Source organism: Melospiza georgiana, chromosome 10, assembly GCF_028018845.1.
Source record: "Melospiza georgiana isolate bMelGeo1 chromosome 10, bMelGeo1.pri, whole genome shotgun sequence".
NCBI classification, from domain to species: domain Eukaryota; kingdom Metazoa; phylum Chordata; class Aves; order Passeriformes; family Passerellidae; genus Melospiza; species Melospiza georgiana.
The window spans coordinates 6,774,255-6,794,226 of record NC_080439.1 but is presented as its reverse complement, the minus strand read 5'-3'; the positions used below and the strand labels follow the sequence as shown (position 1 = coordinate 6,794,226).

At 43.1% G+C, this 19,972-nt stretch overlaps 1 protein-coding gene across 2 annotated transcripts in view; it reads left to right on the top strand.

The window, feature by feature from the left end:
- The window catches only part of GNB4 (G protein subunit beta 4), a 30,927-nt gene extending 11,174 nt beyond the window's left edge, over nt 1-19,753 (top strand). The window contains exons 2-10 of one of the 2 annotated variants that reach the window (XM_058031514.1): nt 4,745-4,841; nt 9,047-9,085; nt 9,786-9,892; nt 10,984-11,047; nt 11,756-11,918; nt 12,066-12,132; nt 12,275-12,476; nt 13,641-13,857; nt 14,992-19,753. In XM_058031514.1, coding sequence (XP_057887497.1) covers nt 4,785-4,841; nt 9,047-9,085; nt 9,786-9,892; nt 10,984-11,047; nt 11,756-11,918; nt 12,066-12,132; nt 12,275-12,476; nt 13,641-13,857; nt 14,992-15,098 — 1,023 coding nt within the window. In that variant the 5' untranslated portion in view covers nt 4,745-4,784 and the 3' untranslated portion in view covers nt 15,099-19,753. Of the gene's footprint in view, nt 1-4,744; nt 4,842-9,046; nt 9,086-9,785; nt 9,893-9,994; nt 10,016-10,983; nt 11,048-11,755; nt 11,919-12,065; nt 12,133-12,274; nt 12,477-13,640; nt 13,858-14,991 lie in introns of those variants that run through there. The other variant, XM_058031515.1, reaches the window with a different exon arrangement.
- Nucleotides 19,754-19,972: the final 219 nt, after the last annotated feature.

Here is a 19,972-nt window from a genome sequence, read left to right as displayed (position 1 = left end):
TGATGCTGCCACTGAATCAGGAGTAGTGTAAGGAGTCATTTATCTGTGGAGAGCTCAAGCCTGGCAGTGGCTTTCCTGGCACTAGATAGACTGTGCAATCTGACTTAGTTAATACATTGCCTTGGGAGGCACTTTATTTTGGTATCAGTAAATTCACTTGTACAAGTCTGAGGAGGAAATTGCTCTGAGTGCAGTTCAGCCTGCAAATGGCTGAGGGCAGGGTTGTGCCTCCCTGGTACCCTGAGCTGCTGCTTCTGATGGAGGCACCTCGTGTCCTTGGCTCCATCCCCTGCTGCTTTGGGTGTCCTGCAGTGGCACCCTGGGCTACCAGAGGTGCTGAAAGGTTCTTCCCTGTCCTGTTGCCTCAAGGCCTCAGCAGGTGGAACTGTTCATAGTTCATCATGCACATGTTTTTGAAGAGATGCCTCTGACCTCTTTCATCAGAGGTGCTGCCTCTGAGTGCTGAAAAGCAGATACCATGGGTATTCTGCATCTGGGCAACCTCAGAATATTTTTTCTTTGATTCAACATTTATAAAAACTGTGAATAAGTCAGGGAGGTAGACATCCCATTACCCCCAGTCTCCTGAGATGGCAGGAGCAATCCTCACTCACTCTTTCTACCAATATAAGAGCTGATGGCTTTGCTGTGTATATGACCAGGCATGGTGCAGTTGGGCTCCTGGGGAAATTTGTATCTGCTGCTCCTCCAGGCTGTGGTATTTTGATCTTGGAGGGGAGAGTGAAGAGGCACCATGTCCTTTGTTAACCCAGTATGGGTTGGTGAGGAATCCACTGAGGTTTTCAGTAATTTGTGTGAGGAAAAGTCTGCAACACAGCCATCACTTCTGTTCTTGGCAATCTTTGTAAACCCTGCCAAAGCACTCCCAGCATTGAATCTGATAAAACCCAAGGTGTTTACCTGATGCCTGGTAGCACACTTGAAGGTTGTGGTGGTGTCTTGTTTCTCTGCAGTGAGGACTGGTTTGTAGGATGCAGCCTCTGCTTTGCTGCCAAGCATCTCATTGTGTGTTCTTCTGTGCTTCACTGCTCACCTCACTGGTGGGCTTAGAAACAGTATTACAGCAAGTGAATCTAGTCTGGGTAATGGTCTTTGCACATAACTACCTCTCTTTAACCATGCTGCAGCATCAGAAGTATTGAAACAGACACGGATACATCCATGAGTTCCAAGCTTCCAAGCACGTACTGATCTTCCTGTGTTGGAGCTGTGAGTCTGGTGGCATCAGTAAGATGTTCCCACAGGAGTTTGACAGGAGTTCAGAGAAGCTGCTTGCAGAGTTGGTGTGAATCTGGAAATGCATTGTGAGAGCTTCCTCCCTACCCACTCAGTTTCTGTAGCTTCCTGTGGGCACATGAAAATAGTGCTTGAAAAAAAATAAAAATCCCAAGTGGAAGCATCTTTCTCCCAGTTCTGTTAAATATTTAATGGTGGGGATGATCTGAGCACACAGGCCTTTGCATTGGGAGCTGCTGCCAGGCAGTGCAGCACTGTTGGATACACTTCAATTTAATAGTTGAACTGCACTTAGTTTGTTTACTGTAGTATCTTGGTGTTTATACATAGCTTAATATCTCAGTTGTTCAAATGCTGTGTGCTGGAAAGGAACTTTAATGCTCAAAGCTACAGTGAACCAGTTCTAGAGTGAGCCTGGATTTAGTGGAAGTGTGTGCTGGTTTGAAGGCAGCTCTCTGCTCGCTGGGGTTGACCTTGAACCACTGACACATTTCTGCTGAGCAGTGATGCTTAAGGCTTTGCAGCTTTAGAACATGCTGGTGCTGCTAGGGCTCTGCCACTGCTAAAAGTTTCTTTCAAAAACATGGAGGATCATTGTCCTTTTATTCACTTCAGAATTATTTTTAAACTAAAGACATGTGGGTGAGTGAGGAGGCTTCTGGAGTTTGTCCATGTAGGAATTTGGAGGTGTGACACAATTTAAAGTTGTGAAGTTTACCAGCTGTGCAGCTGCTGGTGCAGCTTGGTGCAGAAATGGCCTTAGTGGTGAACGGTGCTGATAGGAGTGACATTAATTACCATTAATCTCATGTGCAGAATTGTCTTTGAATATCAGTGCAGTGCTACAGCCCATTCTCAAATCTGCTCACAGCTTTACCTATGAATGGAAAAATACCCTAACTTTGGGTGCTTGTGACTGGCCATGCGTGCTTCCAGCTGTGAATAATGTCACTTTCTTTCTGATCAGTGATTCTCTGTGAGAATCTGAAGTGACTGTCTGCAGAGCACTGAAGTGTGTGGCACAGCACAGGGCAGAAGCTGACTTCCCTTCTCAGAAAATTTGAGATGCATCAACTTCCCTGCTAGGAATCTTCATCTCCTGTTAAAAATAGCACATAAGACTGCTAAGCATTGACAGGCAGCATGGCTGGCTGGCTTTAGACCTTTGAGACCATTGTTCTGTGTTACCTTTCAGTAGGTTCTGGAATAAAAAGGGAAAATCATACTGAAAAGGTTAATTTGGCACTGTCAGAACTGAAAGTGGGGCTGTGTTTCATAGAGGTATTTTCATTAAAGACATTAAGGTTGTAATTAAACTGATAGCCTATAAAGGTTTGTGATTAATGTGTGTGCTAAAGTCATGTTTTTAAAGCTTAATCTTTAAAATTGGATACCAGTGTTGATGGCTTGTGTGTTATGCCTGCTGTGCATTCAGCAGTGTTTCATACTCCAGGCTGCTGAAAAAGGAGCACAGTGGGAAATGGAGAAGTCTCCTGGAGAATTCCCATATGAATTACAGCATCCTTGTAGTTGAACAGAGCACAGGTTTAGGGAAGGGAAATGTGTGAACCTCCCAGTTTGCTTACATGTAGCTGGAAATACCAGTTAGAGCTGAGTCACCATCCCTGTCACTGCTGGGGATGATGGGGATGATCCAAGTCCATGTGTGTTTGTGAGCTGGTTCTGAAATGGACTTGGAGTGAGACCTGTGGGAAGCTGAGATTGAAAGGAAGTAGATGGATAATTAGTGAAGATATTTTTCTTCTTGAGAAGCAATAAACTTTGTAGCTCTCAAACACTTGTATAAACTGTTAGTCCAGGGATGATTTTTTATTACAAATTGCATTGAACCAAAACTTCTCACTCTTTTAAATCTGTGAGTGTGGTGTTTTACAGATGGAAAAAACCTTTCCAGAGTCAGTCTTTTAGAGCATATCACTACTGAACTGCAGAGAACCAATAGCCAGATCAAATAAAGGGGTTTCCCCAGAGGTCTACAACTTACCAGACACACTGTGACCTTTTTTTCTCTGGTTTTTGGCCATTTTTCAGTGGACTAAATAGGAAACATAGACTAACATTTTGAATAGGTTCTTCTTCCTGCTTCTCTTCCTTCTTTTCCTTTTCCTTTTTCCTTTTCCTTTTTCCTTTTTCCTTTTTCCTTTTTCCTTTTTCCTTTTTCCTTTTTCCTTTTTCCTTTTTCCTTTTTCCTTTTTCCTTTTTCCTTTTTCCTTTTTCCTTTTTCCTTTTTCCTTTTTCCTTTTTCCTTTTCCTTTTTCCTTTTCCTTTTTCCTTTTCCTTTTTCCTTTTCCTTTTTCCTTTTCCTTTTTCCTTTTCCTTTTTCCTTTTCCTTTTTCCTTTTCCTTTTTCCTTTTCCTTTTTCCTTTTTCCTTTTCCTTTTTCCTTTTCCTTTTTCCTTTTCCTTTTCCTTTTTCCTTTTCCTTTTTCCTTTCTATTTTGTGAGCAGTAGTCTGACTTGTCTGTCTTCCTCTACAAGCTAGAAGTGTTTTGGCTTTATATATAATGTCATGGGACCACTATTGTCACCTTTCTGGTGTGCATTTTCCATCATGAAAAAATTACAAATAAGTGCCTGGCTTGTCTGTGAGCAATTTACTTCTGCAAGGATTTTGAAGTCTCTGTGTGTGAATAGACTTAAGAGGTCTCTAGTGGTGTTTGACTGCACTGCTGTGCTGGGGATAAAAACCTGAGACAATTGATCTGAGGAAGCTTGTTCAACACTGAAAAAAATCAAATGCAAAAATCTGATTTGAAAAAAAATAATCTGAACGTGTGCCTGCATGTGGTCTTACCGTTAATTGGTATTTTTATTAAGTTGGCTTGGAGTCCTCATTCAGATGACAACTGCTTTAGGGAGCAGAGAGCTGTATCAGCACAAGGATGCTTTTAGGGAGGATTTGGTTTTTGCTATCCCTTCTCACTCTGTGAGTGCTTTTGAAATTTAAAGATCATTGTGTTTTGCCTGAAAAAAAATATGAGAAGAAAGTGGAGATAATCTGTTATTTCAGCTGTAGTCTAGGATTCAGAAATTTCATCTTTAATAAAACCAAGTCTGCCCTGGCTGTACCACAGCCCTGCTGAGCCCAGGGGCAAGCCCTGGGGGCAGCTGCAGCCTCTGCTCTGTGTTGCCATCCTGGGGCACAGCCTGGCAGAGATCTCTGGGCGGGGGAGCAGGGAGCTGCTACAAAACAGGTTTGTAAAGTACAGTGGGTGGTTCTGTTGACAGTTGCTTTTGTATTTAAAATAGACTTCACATATTTCTGCTTCTCGTGGTAATTCAGGAATTGAAATCACTTAGGTCTTGCCAAATTCATTAACACGGTGTACTAAAGGGAATGTCTGTTTGGAAGCCTTTCTAAAAGTAGAATAAAAATAAATATATACACAGATTCTTATGTTTTTTTTTGTTATGTTTTCTAGTGAGGAGAAAAATAACTTTCAGTATCTCTTTCCCTCCTCTTGGCAGGTTTTCTTCACGAGTGGAGTGTGAGAAATAGAGGCTGAAGATGAGTGAGCTGGAGCAGTTACGGCAGGAGGCAGAGCAGCTGCGAAACCAAATCAGAGTAAGAATTGTCAACTGCTTATTTTCCATGCTAAAACTCCTCCTTTATGGGAACAGACTGTAAAGATCTCCTCCCTTTTGGGAACAAACTGTAAAGATCTAGCAGTTGTTCCAGTTTAACTCGTGCAGAGCTTAAAATATTTTCAGAATATTTGAGTAAAAATCAGAAAAGCCTTTGGTATAATGAAGTAAATTTGTAATATTTCTTGAACAAAATGTTTTATTTCCTGTTGAGGTTTGCTGAGTTTTGGTGCTGGGGGGTGTATGTGTTTCTGCAAGTTCTATGTTCTGGGTTTTTAGAAACAGAAGGGAGCAGCAAGCTTCTAGAACCTAGGCATGACAAGTTTGGCTTAAGGGTGTTAGAAGAGCTTGGTCCTGGGCTAAAGGTGACTGACACCTGATGTTAAAGCAGGAGTGTGAGAGAGCCTTCCAGAATGGATGTCATTTCTACAAGCACTGTTTCTTGGCTTCCTGTAGAGTTTATTTTTATTAAATGCTGATGCCCCCATACAGGCTATTTTTTTGTTGTATTTACTCAGTGAAGATAAACCAAGGATGAGCTGTCATGCCCAAAGTTAGTTTTCCAGGAATCTTCTGCAACGTACATTTATATGTCAGTGATGCAGTTTTCAGGGAAGTATAATAAGGATCTTCAAAGTCTGTTTATTTTTCATCAAAATTTTCAAAGCATGAAGCATTCATAAATCTGATTTATATGGGAATGGCTTAGAGAATGAAGAGTACAGGTTTCTCAGAATGTGTTGCATGCACAGAGGCTTTTTTTACCTTGGCATGTGCTGGCAGCAGTTGCTGTGTGGAGTCTCCTGAGAGGTGTGAGGCTGCTGGGGGTGTCAGCCTCGTGCTGAGCACACCTGGTGTGTCTGCTGCTCATTCAGAGCCATCCAGGGATGCCTCTGTGTCCTGCTCTCCCTTCCCACACTGCAGAGACAGGGTGGGGATCAGGCAGTGCTGTGCCACTGTGCCCCTTCCACCTGCTCTGTAGAGGATACAAGGAAATTTTTAGCTTAAAATACTATTTATTTTTGTTCCAATTGAAGCTTTATTACAGAATTATGCTGCTAAAAGGGGTTCATAATTCTTCAGTTCTTCTCTGCATGATGTGTAAAGACTTTATCATGGTGTTATGTTGAGGGGAGCCAGTTTGTTCAGTCTCACACAATTGGTGAGTCTGGTTTCATGCAAAGCTGTGGGAAGAAAGAGCTACCAGGCAAGTTAGAGGGCTTAGAGTGTGCTGCAGGAATGTTTGCTTACTTTTTAAATTTTGGAGCACAGAAATGTGATGGACTCTTGGGTAATGGTTCCATTTTGTGGCTTTAGGTCGATTGAACATTTCCTTTGTAACTCAACCACCCAAACTGCTAACTGGATCTGTCAGCTGTATCAGCTCAGTAACCCTGCTTCTCTTGCCTTTGGGGTCCCTTGGCTCAGCAATGGCAATTGGTGATTCCCTCTTGTCATCTGAGTGCAGGCTTGGATACCTTGTAGTTAATTCTAACTTCAGATCCTTGGGCAATTAAAATTGCTTCTGATGATTTAATGTCCATGAAACTTTCTGGCCAAATAATTCAATTTCATATTTGAAGAGATGGTTGCTTATCTTGCTGATTAAATCATTGCACAGTTTTTGTTTGGGATGGGCAAGAGGATAATTACAGGAACTGAAAATAGGGGGGTTTTAAGTGTCAAGAATATCTACCGGGCTGGTTATTTTCAGGAATTATTTTTGATGCACTCCTTAAAAGAGATGAGGTCACTACTGAATTAGATGTTTTATGTACAGCTAGCATTTTTCTGTCTTAGTTGTGGACAACTCTTGGGTTTTATCTGGTATTTCCTCTAACAATATAATCACAGAAAATCAGCTTTGTGCCTAGAAGTGAGGTCCAGATAAGATTGTACCTAACAGTGTCCTGAGGTGTAGAAACTGCAGTGCAGAGCTGTTGATTCCCCAATGGACTTCAGTCTGCAGTATTTTAGAAGTGTTTCATGACTATCAATTTTATTTTTGCAGTATCTAGGTGATATCTAGGTGTCTCCCCATGCAGCTGGAGCTCTGGTCTGTGCACAGACAATGCACAGCCTGAGAGTGCAGGAATCTGTAGTGCAGGAAGGTGGAACAATGAATTGTCAGATGGTGTGATGGCTAAAATTAATTCTTAGGTCTGTCTGTAATGAAATTCCCATGTCATACATGTGTCCTCACTGTGAGAACTGAAATTGAGGATAATGATTTTGAGAAGTGTTGCTTACTTGGCACAGTGTCATTCAAACCAGAAATTTTGGACAAATAACACTATTTAAAAAATACAGTTGGGGTGAAAAAACCCTACAACCTGCAGTGTGTGCTAGGAAAGTCTGGGGGCTGCACACTGATCAAGCAGTTGGATTTTTCTCACAAATTTTGCATTGTCTTGCTGCATGAACTGAAAAAAGATCTGCAATTACATAAAGAAGTTTTTTATGTTTTGACACTAATGATTATGTTATGGTGATGCATATGTAGAAATACAGTTTCAAGGTAAGAATTAAAATAGCCTGTTGAAAGTCTCCTTTTCCTGCAGTTTTGCCAATTGTATGGCAAGTATTAGCCTCAAATACAGGAGTTGCTAATAGCTTGCTCTTAAAGAGCAAAAAAGCTTTGTTTCATTCAGACTGCATTCAGAATTCGTTTTATGTTGAACATTTTCAGCTATTTCAGGACAATCAAACAAGCAGTCATTTAAAATGCAGTGTGTTTCTTCCTGTGGATGAAATAAGTCCTGAGTGCTAAGGGATTTGCTGCTCTGGTATTTTAAACCCCTCCTGATTCCAGACGTCAACATTTTATAAATATTTCTACAGTTCAGACATTATAAAAATAAGTTGAGATGACTTAATCCACTCTCAGGCTTGCTTTTTGGGAGGAGAGCTACAAAGTGTGGTCAAAATAAACATGCACTTAAGAAATGTTAAAGTTGCAATGTCAAGTAACTCTCAAGCAAGAGCTTGAAAAAACGTGAAGATCCCAGCCTGATCATGTTGAGGCAGATCCAAAATGTGCAAGCAAATGTTTCTGTTCCTGCTCTCAGAGGGACAGACTGAACAATCTGCACAGACTGAACTTGGGAGGGACTCACAGTGCTGCTGAAGAGGCACCATTGTTTTTGGGTGGCTGCTTCACTGGTTGCACAAGGTGGAGAAATTTCCAGGAGTTGAGAGGGTTCTGTGGCTGCTCCTGGTGATGTTTTAACTTTAATTTGTGCTGCACAGCTCCTGCCTGGCTTCAAGCCCTTTAAGCCATTTTGTCAGAAGGAGGACAGGCCATGCCTGTCTGTGTGTCCTGGGAAGGGCCCTGGGCTGCAGGAGAGCAGAGCAGTCCCAGCTGGGACTGAAACCAGCTCTTGCACAATCTGTGTTGCAGGAGAGGCTCAGAGGAGCTCACCTGTGCCAGGGTTCAATGTGGGACTGAATTACACAATGAAAGTCAAGTCTGTTTTCTAGGTCAGGTTGGATCACATGCAGGAAACAAGTCCTGTGTCCATAGAGTCTGAGATAAGGAAAAACCCATGGAGTGTCTGTGTGGAGATGTGGGCACCACCCATTCCATGAAATGGGTGAGGGTGTCACTGGGCCATTTGTTTCCCTTCAGTTTGTGTCAAGTACATCATCACTAAGCCTTGGTAATCCTGCTGTCTGTCCTGCTCCTGGCATCCTGCCTGCTGATTTCCACCCTTCTCTCCCAGCCAGCAGGAGGGTTAATGTGGGCACAGAGCTTGCTAATGCTGTGTAATGTGTGGTTGCTTTTCCAGGTGGATCAGTTCTGCCCTTGTGCTCAGCACACCCTGAGCAAGCACAGCCAGCCCAGGGAAGGAGTGCAGGGAACAGGGTAGGCACTGGGACTTCAGGATGGCTCCAAATGCCTTTGAATCCCATAGTCTGTAGAAAGGGAGATTCAAAGGCTGCTGGGGCATGGCCTTTCTTAAGTCCCTCTTCCTCCACCACCCCTTGTTGTGTGCCATTGCTTTTTAGATTCCTTGCACAATAAAACAGATTAGGGTGACAGAAGGAATATTGGCATGTCAGTTGGTGGTGCTGTGTGGCTTTGAGTGTGTTGGAATTTAGCTCAAGAGTTACTTTTCCTTAGACCCTCTCACCTGATGCTCAGTGTTACCTTTCCAATTCAACTTGGTCCATTTTTTGTTTCAGGATGCCAGGAAAGCCTGTAGTGACACAACTCTTGCTCAGGTATGTTCCTGTTCTTTGTGTAGGCTGTTTCTTGAGAGATGAAAAATAAAAATATCACTTTGTGACTCTAGCATGTTCCTGTTCAGTATCTGAAAGAATAAAGTGAAAGAAGCCTTTGGAAATGTGCAGTGTGTTTGTTTAGTTTTAAGTAAGTGTATAAAGCCCCACCAAAAAACCCAAATAAACAAAACAGCACAAAACCCCAACCAGTCAACCCCCCCTCCACTATCTTTATGGATCTTGCTTCCAGTTTACCTTTTAAGTACAGTATGTTTATTGTGTTAAATATATTTAGAAAGACTTGAATAAATATCTTTTAGCAGTTTTTTGAAAACAGAATTATTTTGCGTATAAAGTTCTGCCATGCTTTAAAAAGTAACAGTGCAGTAAATACTGAAGGATTTTCTTTCATTGGTTTAAAATGAAAACTTTGAGATTTAATAATCTGAAATAGTCCTAGTATAACATAGGACTATTTTAAAAGAGCTTCCTGAAGTTTCATTGTGGCCACTGTGAAGTGTGTTATGTCTCTGTAAAATGTTTGTGCTGGTGTTGCTGGGTGTACACCAGTATCCTATTTTTTAATGGTTTTTGTTGTGTGCCAAGATAGATAATCTATCAAAGTTCAAATGTATTTTTGTTATCTTGTGCATTAAAAATAGTTCCCAGTATCTCAGGGGTTTGTTTGGTTTATTTTTAGATCACAACAAGTCTGGACTCCGTGGGTCGAATCCAAATGCGAACCCGGCGCACGCTCAGAGGTCACCTAGCCAAAATCTATGCCATGCACTGGGGATCTGATTCCAGGTGTGTACAGGGAGCTTGGAGCTGCCAGGGAAGGGCTGGGATCCCACTGCTGCATTCAGTTTAATGTCAGCTCAGAGGGCACCTAGCCAAAATCTGTGCCATGCACTGGGGATCTGATTCCAGGTGTGTACAGGGAGCTTGAACCTGCCAGGGAAGGGCTGGGGATCCTCCTGGCACCTTCACGCTAATGTCAGCTCAGAGGGCACCTAACCAAAATGTGTGCCATGCACTGGGGATCCAGCTCCAGGTGTGTACAGTACAGGGAGCTTGGAGATGCCAGGGACAGCCTGGGGATCCCCCTGGCACCTTCAGATTAATGTCAGGCCCTTGGAGCCTCATGGAATGGAGCTGCTGCCCCTGCAGGGGATCACAGACCAGCACTGCTGGGGGGTTCAGAGAAGAGATAACTTTGCTTGTTCTTGCCATAGGCATTTTGCTTTCTCCTTCTTTCAATTTTAACTTAAGTTTTTGAGTCTGTTTGAGCAAGAGAGAGTATGTGATGAGGCATATTTTTTGGAATGTTGGAAATTGTGCATTCCAAACTGTTGAAGAATTTTGTAACTTCTATGGTAGGGATTTAAAAACTTTACTGACAATTTTTTATTTCATTGAAAAAAGATCCTTTTGTACCTAGTGGGAAAAGTAACTTGGAGTTTTGTTTTGCTGCCTTTGGAGCAGCTGATGGTGAGGTGTAAACACTGCCTCTGTATTGTGTCCTCCAGGGAGGAATTCATCTAGAATCTGTTCTCAAGATTTATTTTTGCCTAAATTCCTTATTTGCTTTTGTGTAACTCTGTAGTTATATGAATAATGAAAGCAGTTGTGGGGAGGGTTCATAAAATGTGTTTTTAGTGAGTTGTGCACTTGTGTTCATTTTCAATCATGAGTCCCCATGGGATTCCTCAGTCAGGTGATACGGAGATCTAGATCTTTGCAACAAATGCACCCTGTCAATAAAAAGGAAAAAGCAGAAGGTAATAAAGAAATTATGAATCTTCTAAATCACTTGATAATCATGCATGATGTATGTGTATTTTGAGATTTTTTTGTTTGTTTGATATTAACATATTTTATTTTGTGTTCATATTTAGGCTACTAGTCAGTGCTTCTCAAGATGGAAAATTAATTATTTGGGATAGTTACACAACAAATAAGGTAGTTATTTATTCTCCTTATCAATGATTTATGTACAAGTTGTGTGTTTGAATGGGCTTGTGTCTTTTACCATGGTTGCAAATCAAAAATCAAAAGTATCTTTCTCATTCAGACAATCTCTTTTTGCTCCTTTCATGGCTGAGTGAGCACCAGTGATGTGTTGTAGGTTGTGTCTCTGAAGCAATAGTTAATTACATAATAACACGTAACATTTTCACTCTTACTTGCCTAGTGCAGTAACTGTAGCTCTCTGCATGTGTGGTGTTGCTTCTAAAACTAACTTGGTTTTGAATTATAGAAATACACAACCTCAGAATTTACAAGAGTGCTTTGGGTTTGAGGGCAGAGGAAGGAGAAGGAAGCAAAACAGCTGTTAGGGAAAAGCTTAGGTAGTGTGGAGTGGAGCTGTGCTTCTGTAAACCAGGCAGTCTCCATGGGGACAGCCATCCTGCCTAACAACCTGTAGTTTAAAGATGTAAATAAGTTGGACAGAGAAATCTTAACTAGAATAAACGAGGACTGTAAATGTGTAAATGTGTAAGTTTACAATAGCTTTGCTATGAAATCATGTACTGAAGATGTGGTATCTGTCACCAGGAGCTGTGGGTGTGTGCAGTGCAGTGGGTTGGGTGTGATGGGCTGTAAACCCAAGTGCTGGTGCTGCCCCGTAGCCCTGGTGCGTGCTCTGAGCCTGCAGTGTCCCTGCAGATGCACGCCATCCCCCTGAGGTCCTCCTGGGTGATGACCTGTGCCTACGCTCCCTCGGGCAACTACGTGGCGTGCGGGGGCCTGGACAACATCTGCTCCATCTACAACCTGAAAACCAGGGAGGGCAACGTGCGCGTGAGCCGCGAGCTGCCGGGCCACACAGGTCAGTGCTGCTGCTCCAGGGACAGCCCTGCTTGGGCTGGCACTGCCTGTGCTCTGCTGCTGTGGCACAGCCTGGGGGCTGTTCTTGCATTTTCACCCTCAGTCGTTACTCCTGGGTCAAACCCTTACACAACTGTTTTGTTTTTAGGATACTTGTCCTGTTGTCGCTTCCTAGATGACAACCAAATTGTCACTAGCTCAGGAGACACCACTTGGTGAGTTTTTGAGTTCTGTTGGCCTTCTCCCACCCCCTCTTTCTTCCTTTATTTTTTTCTCTCCAGTGCCTTAATTTGTATTTGAACTCTGAAAATTTGAACTCTGAAGTAATGACAGACGTTGTGTTAACTCCATCTGCAGTGCTTTGTGGGACATAGAGACTGGCCAGCAGACCACCACGTTCACTGGGCACACTGGAGATGTGATGAGCCTCTCCCTGAGCCCAGACATGAGGACTTTTGTTTCGGGCGCCTGCGATGCCTCCTCGAAGCTTTGGGATATCCGCGATGGGATGTGCAGGCAGTCCTTCACGGGGCACGTGTCAGACATTAATGCCGTTTGTGTAAGTGAGCCTCCTGCTTCCACGTGGGAAGAAAGGGGGAGGATAAAGGCTACATTTGCATGAATTCAGCTTAGAGTCTACTGAGCTGCTTTGATTTAAAATCAATTAGTTAGGGTAGAGAATGTTAAATTGTATGTAATGGAGAAGGTTGTGTAATAACTTACAATCTACTTTGTAAGTGAATTATTATTGCCATTATCTGTGATGCACTCCGCTGTTCCTGGAATAGTTTCCCCTGTGTTTTTATTCAGTTACTGAGACATCACTTTTTTTAAGAAGTAAAGAATGGACTAGGGAAACTTTTTAAAGCATGGCAACATGTTAAAAACTGAAAATTGTAGATAAATGCAATATACTGAGAGGGTAAAACACAGCCAAGCATCCTCATCTTAAAGTTTTTTTGTTGAACAAAAAGAGCTTTCAGTGAAGTATTCTGGAAGGCAATTAAAATTAGTATTGATATTGAATATTCCCTGGAATAATATGGTAATATTTAGAAAGTGGATTATATTTCCCCTCTGTCATAGTAACACTATGTTCTGATCTGCAAGATCCAGGCTCTGGTAAATAGAGAAAGAAATCTAAGTCGAAGCTGCATCTGTTTTTGATAAACATGAAAAATTGTTAAGGCTGAGAAAATACCAAACACATGACCAGTACAAAAATGCAGTTCCTATACTTAGACCTGAACCCTGAGATGTGCTGGGCTCTCTCCATTCCCATTTCAATCAATATTGCTGTTGAGAGAATAACTCGGATTTGGCATAGATTTTTTTAGGAAATTGAATTGTTTGTTTGCAGTCTTCTGTCTTGGCTGAGCCAACCTGGCTGACCAGCTCAGGATGGAACACTGTGTTCCACTTGAGCCAGGATGTGCAGAGCTGGGGTTTGCTTCATTTTGTAGGAGTCAGTGGCATCCCCTGTGACTGCTCTTAGAGCACACCCAGGAGCTGCCTGGCTGTAATTCCAGTCACTCAGGTGTCCCCAGTGCTGTTCCAGAGGTGTTCCCTTGCATAGCTGCATACATGCATCATCCAACATGCAGAAATAAAATAAACCGTTCTGCCTTTGCCTGGTGACACAATGCTGTGCTGTGCCCAGCTCAGCATGACCAGCGTATGTTCCATGCTGAGCCCCCGTGTCTCACCCCCACGTTTCTGGCAGTTTTTCCCCAACGGCCACGCGTTCGCCACGGGCTCTGACGACGCCACGTGCCGGCTGTTCGACCTGCGCGCGGACCAGGAGCTGATGATGTACTCGCACGACAACATCATCTGCGGCATCACCTCCGTGGCCTTCTCCAAGAGCGGCCGCCTGCTGCTCGCCGGCTACGACGACTTCAACTGCAACGTCTGGGACACCCTCAAAGGGGAGAGGGCAGGTGAGCACACGGCCACAGCTGGTGCACGGTGCAGAGCCAGGGTGCTGCTGGTGCTGCTGGTGTGGATCTGCTGGATTCCTTTAGTGCTGTGTTCTCCTTTCATTGCATGTGGTTGTGTCTTCCAGAAGTCACACTGCATTTCAGTTCCATCTCTGTGGTGTGAGCAGTAAATGAGGCAGGAGAACAGGCCTGTTCTTGGCCTTTACAGATCTGTGTGCTGGGAGATCCCAGGTCTTGAGACTGAGGAATGCCCTCCAAAATTGCATCTACAGGAAATGTATTTCACTGAAGTGTATGGGATTAAGTAGTGCAAAATTACATGTTTGCATTGTGTTTTGCACCCATGAGAGGCAGTAATTCAGATGTAGCTACAGGAGTCTTTTGGCTTTGCATCCCTGCTATTGGGAGAAAGGGAGAGCGGAAACTTCTGGTCCTTTTGTCAGCACACAGCATGTTTTATAGCACAGCTATTTCTATTTCACTTCTTACAGTAACTTAAATGCTTGGGCCTGGTTCAGTTCTGAACATCAGTTCTGCTGTCCAGACTGAAAATAAATCCTTTTCCTTAGTTCTGCTACACCTGGGTGGGGAGCCTTGGGAGAGCAGACAAGGGCAAGAAGACTTAGAGAGAAAACAGAACCAAAGCAGGAAAGAGGCAGGCTAGTGCTGCTCTTCCGTTTGCCACAATATGTGGGGGATTTGTAATCCCTAGGGCTTGCAGAACTTGAGAAACTCAAGGTAGTTAATGCATCCAGGACTTTGTCAGGAGACATCACACTGGATTTTGGGAGTGCTTGATGGCTGAAATTGTGGATAGCACTCTAGAAAACGGAAAAACCAGTAGAGAGCCAGATTAGGGAAGACATCTATGGGACAGAAAGGAGAAGTCATAAGGGCAGAGAGAAAAATGGAGGCAATATTGTGTGTAGATATTTTTACATACCTTATTGTTGGATTTTTTGATAGGGCTGTTACAGTCTATGTGGTTCCTCAGAGTAAAGACAAAAAAGAAGAATTAAGATCTTGCATTGTATCTTTTTTAGTGCACTTAAGACTTACTTGGGAGAGCAGAGTGATAACTGAAGTCCTTGGCATCTTGCAGACACTGAACTTCCATTGCTTCTTCTTTTCCAGGTGTCCTGGCTGGCCATGACAACCGTGTCAGCTGTTTAGGTGTTACTGATGACGGCATGGCTGTAGCTACAGGGTCTTGGGACAGTTTTCTCAGAATCTGGAATTAACTGGGAGCCAAACATGTACATTCTCCATTTGAGATCTGGAGAGATCAATGCTGCAGCCTATAGCTGTGAAATAACATTTCTACCTTGTATTTGCAGGTGAAGTTTTTCTATTCACTGATTATTACACAAAAAGGCTTTCTGTAAACTAGAAAAAAAATCAAGTGAAGAAATAGGGGAGGGGGGAAGAAATCACTGACTTTTTAAAAGGGGCCAGCACACATAATCATGGTGACCGACAAACTAAGAGCCAGTCTTTTTGTTTTTGGTGGTTTGGTTAGATTGTCCTTGAAGGGTTTTTGCTTGTGCTCAGTCTGCTAATCCTGTACTTTTTTTTGTACATAACAGAATATACACATTATAGCAGCCAATCATGTAACATTTGTCTGTATGTAAAGAAATATGTTTGCATTTTTTATGGAACTACATTTATAGCTTTGCTTTTAACCTGAGATGTCACTTCTGAGTTTTGTAGTGGGTGAACTAGATTGCTGTTTTAAATGTTTTTGTGAATTTACTGTAGATAAAGTGAAGCCAATGGTATGTATGTGTTTTTTATAATGGAAGGCATTTGAATTTTTTTAAAGGCCCTGGAGATTCCCAGTTAATACCTACAGCCTTATTCACTCACTTCTTGACCTGCTTGCCTGTTTTTGATCAGGGGGTTCTTCCTTCAAGCCAGTGGTTCCTGGTTCATCCATTGGCAGTCATGACCTCCAAACACCCAGGAGTTAACACCAGGTAGACTTGCACCAACAGCAGAAATAATTGGAAAATAAAATAAATCCAGGTGTTTTAGCTTCCTCCCTGCAGGCTTTTGCATCAGTTATTCCATGCAGTCTGTGGGTACAGAAGCCAAGTGGCCGAGTGCTGTGGCCAGCTCAGCTCTGGCCACACGTGTGGGTTTGGCTCCTCACAAGCTGCAGCTGATGTGCACTCCCAGTGACTTGGCTGCTGCTCAGAGCCCAGAGCAGTGTGTGCAGAGATTGCTCATTCCACACCAACTGAGAAATTCAGGACTTTGCTTCAATTCCTAAGGAGGATTTAACTGTGCAGTTAATTGCTTGTAATTCCTCTCCAAATTTAGGGGTTGCCAAAGCACACCACAGCCAAAAGTGCTTGTTGTTAGTTCTGTGCAGTGTGAATTACCAAAGGAATTGTGTAACTTAACTGCACCTGTGTGACCCCTGAAAACTTCCCTGAGGATATGTGCTTGTTCTGTGTGCTCTGAGGGCTGTGCCATGGGGGTTTAGTGATGCCAGATATTCTGCAGCTCCAACACTGTAAATGGCCATTTCTGCTCCTTTCCTGATTTGTTTCTGATTTCGCTGTCAGTCGTTTAGAAATCTCACCAAGTACAGTTCAGTGCAGAGACAGGAAAATCATGTGACTGATGCCCATTTGAAACTGCCCAGGGAGGATGCTGAACTTTTTGGTGCCTGGCAGCATGTCTGCACTCCCAGTGGATGTTCCCTTGGGAATCTGAACATCTGTGGCTATTTTGGAATGGGGGATTAAGTCTATTGGCTTCTCTTAAGTGACTTATTTTAAAGATAACGTCAATTTTAAATCACCAGGTTGGAAGATGATGTTAGCTGTCATTCATTGGAACTGATGGGGAGTCTGGGTGTCTCTGGGTCAGGGAGGAAAGAGAAGGACCCAGAATCCTGTAGTATATCCAAAGGATTTCTGGCTGAGATGACTTCTGTTTCTGGCATTTTTTAATCCTAAACTTCAGTACTTCCAGACTGTGCCTGTGAACTCACCATGTCTATAATGGTGAAGGTGCCAATAAATACACCAGTCAATCACGGTAAATTCACTTTTAAAATAAGATAAAGGCGCTTCTTATACTGGAGAAGGAACATTTCCTAACAGCAGCCTGTGGTGTAGGACCAAAATCCCACTGTATTGTGTCTCACAGCAATTCCTCAGTGTTTTGCTTTGTGATCTGTCTGCATTTCTAGAACTATTACGGAATTCTTCTAACTCTCTTAAGTGAGCAGCTCTTTGGGATCTTGCAGACTCAGTTTATTTTTTAGTGGTGCACTTGATTATTTTTTTTAACTCACAGCTGCCTTGAGTGAATCATTCTGGAAATTTGTTACTAAGGAATTTTAAGAAAATATTCTTTTTCTAAAAAAATTCTTTTCCATAGAAGTGTGTTTTGAACCAATTTCCTAGTCAACACCTTTGCCGAGACAGGTGCCATTTTTACATTCTGGTATTAAAACTGGTTTCTACTTGTGAAACTCCAAAACCAATTTTACAGCTGTATATAACTTTTCTTACCAGTTCAGGTAGCCTGTAACAGTGGTAATGGCTCTTGTACAGGTATTACTGCAAATAACTTCACTGTCATTGTTGGATGGCTGTTGCCTCTTGGATTCAGCTGCTTTTAAAGTAAATCCCAAGGAATGCCAACTGCTTGCTGAGGTGTCCAACAGCATCACAGAGCTCTGCTGCCTCTGCTCCTCGCTCAGCCAGGTCTGAGGGGCTCTGCTGTCAGCACACGGGACCTGGGGGAAGCCTGAGCAGGGAATCGGCGTCTGGTGCAGCTTTGGGCCTGGAGGAAGCTGTGACAGATCCTGCCCAGGTGATGGTTGCTGTTCATTCCTGCCCTGGCTGTGGGTTGTTTTCCAAGCCTGCAGATTCCAGTACCACAGGTACTGTGTGGTGCCACAGAATGACTCAGGCTGTGGCATTCCCTTCTTTAGGCTGGCAGGGACCTCTGGAGGTCGATGCCCCAGCTAAAGTGGAGGTGGCTTTTATGGTAAAAGCCCAAACTCCTCCTAAAAGAAGGAAGGTAATGAAATGACCCTTGATGGGTTTTACTCAGCGTTGAATTTCAGACACTGGTGTGTGCCTGCAGTTGGCATGGGCCCAGGTGTGCAGCTTGTGTGACTGCACCATGACAGCAAACTTGCTCACAGCAGGTCTTGCAGCATGAGTGGGCTCATCTTCACTGGCTTTAAAAGTTTGTAGCCAGGCTACAGCCTTAGCTGAATTTCAGATAAGTTGTGTCATTACAGAACTGGAGTAAGCAAGAGCATTGTGCCAAACAGTGGCAGAGTAACTCTTGCCCAGCCTCTCTTCCAAAGGCAGTCTGTTATGGCTTGGGAAGCAGAACCATGTGCTTGATGTAACAAGGTTTAGTTTATTCTGTAGAGTTTGTCAGCATTTTCTAATGTGATCTAACTTTCCAGTAGAGAGTTCTCCCTTCAGGCAAGTGCCCAGCCTGGGCTTGTTCCCATGTAGCCTTGGATGGCTGTTTATTGGTGGAGAAAGCAGTTTGAGATTCTGGAAACCACAGACAGCTGCTGTGGCTTTGTGCTGATGTTTGCTCATGCACTTCAGTAGTGTGGCCTGGTTCCATCTGCCTGCAGCCCTTCTCCTTGCACACACTGCTGTGCTCAACTGCAGACCCATGGCAGGGCTGGCAGAGCCAACAGCTCCATGGATTGACAGGATTTGTGCCACTCCAAAGGGACTGTGCATTAAATAAAGAGGCTTTTCCTGCCCCAGGACAGGCCTGACCTTGCCTTGGCAAGGCTGAGCTGGAGCAGCAGCAGGTCTCAGTGGGTCCTTACTGTAATGCATGGGCTGGAAGTAGTTGACTCCTTCCTTCAGTTGTGTAACCGCTCATCCCTTGATGAAGTTCACATTAATTACTTTAAGATGGAATGAAAACATTGTGAAAACATTCCCAGAGTTGTAGTCTGTCCTCTCTGGGGACACTGTCACCTCCACTAGGTTTAGTGCTGTGCTTTAAGATGTTGGTGAGAGTTTTGGCTAATTGGACTAGTTGGTATCAATGGTTGTGTAGCAGAATGGCTGGTTTTGAGATAGCATTTCCTGTCCAAGTACTTAGCATGGGTTGATGGTGCACTGTGTATCCAGTACTCTGGCATGCATGCTGGTCACACTCCTCCTACACTTCAGAGGCACCAGAGCCTTTTATCCAATTGCTGGTTATGTAAAATACATGCAGAATGTTAATGCAGTGTTGTTATGGTAAATGTGTGAACAGTGTTACTAATTGATATAACTGATAACAGATTACATGTGCCTGACATCCTTATACCACACAGTATGTTTAGGTTTTAACTAATATGGACTTCGGTGGAATAGTCTTAGGTATTTCAAGCCTTTGTTTTACTTACACAATGGTGCTCTCTTTGTGTTTTTCTTTTATTTTTTTTAAATAAAAGCATCTGAACACTTGTAGTACATATTACATCCAAAGGAGTCCAAAGCAAAGTGCTTCTAAAATTGCTAAATTTTACTTTGCCTTTAGTTCCCAGCATCTCTCATCAGCATTTTTGTTTTGTTTTTACTTGTTGCTGACTACTTTGGAAAACTTTGGTAATGTTACCAATTATGAAGTGATTCTGCACTGCCTTTGGATTATGTATGTATTCAGAAACAGTCTTAAGGCTTTTATTTAAGCTATTAAAAAACCAGGGACTTGTGCCATTTGTTCTTTAACAGTGCTGTTGTAAAAAGACTTCCCTGTGACAAAAAAATCACTTGCTATGAACTTTGTTTATAGCTTTTTTTTTCCACGATGGATCTTTTTCTTTGTATTTGTACAGTGGCTCAGTGAAAGATGTTGCCATGAGTTGATATTGTAACCAATAAACAAGTGCTTTTAACCAGCCTGGCTCAGCTGTCACTGTTGCATTAGAGCAGCCCCCGGCCTGAGAGTGTCCCTGGGATGGGGATGGAGCAGCAGCTGGGACCTGTCCTGGATCTGCAGTACCTGTGGGAGTGATGTGCAGCCTCCACCTGGGACAGAGCTGCCAAAGAACTTACTAGAGCACAGGGGTGGGACTTTTTTAATAAATAACTGTAGAACACATGCATTGAAAGTTTTA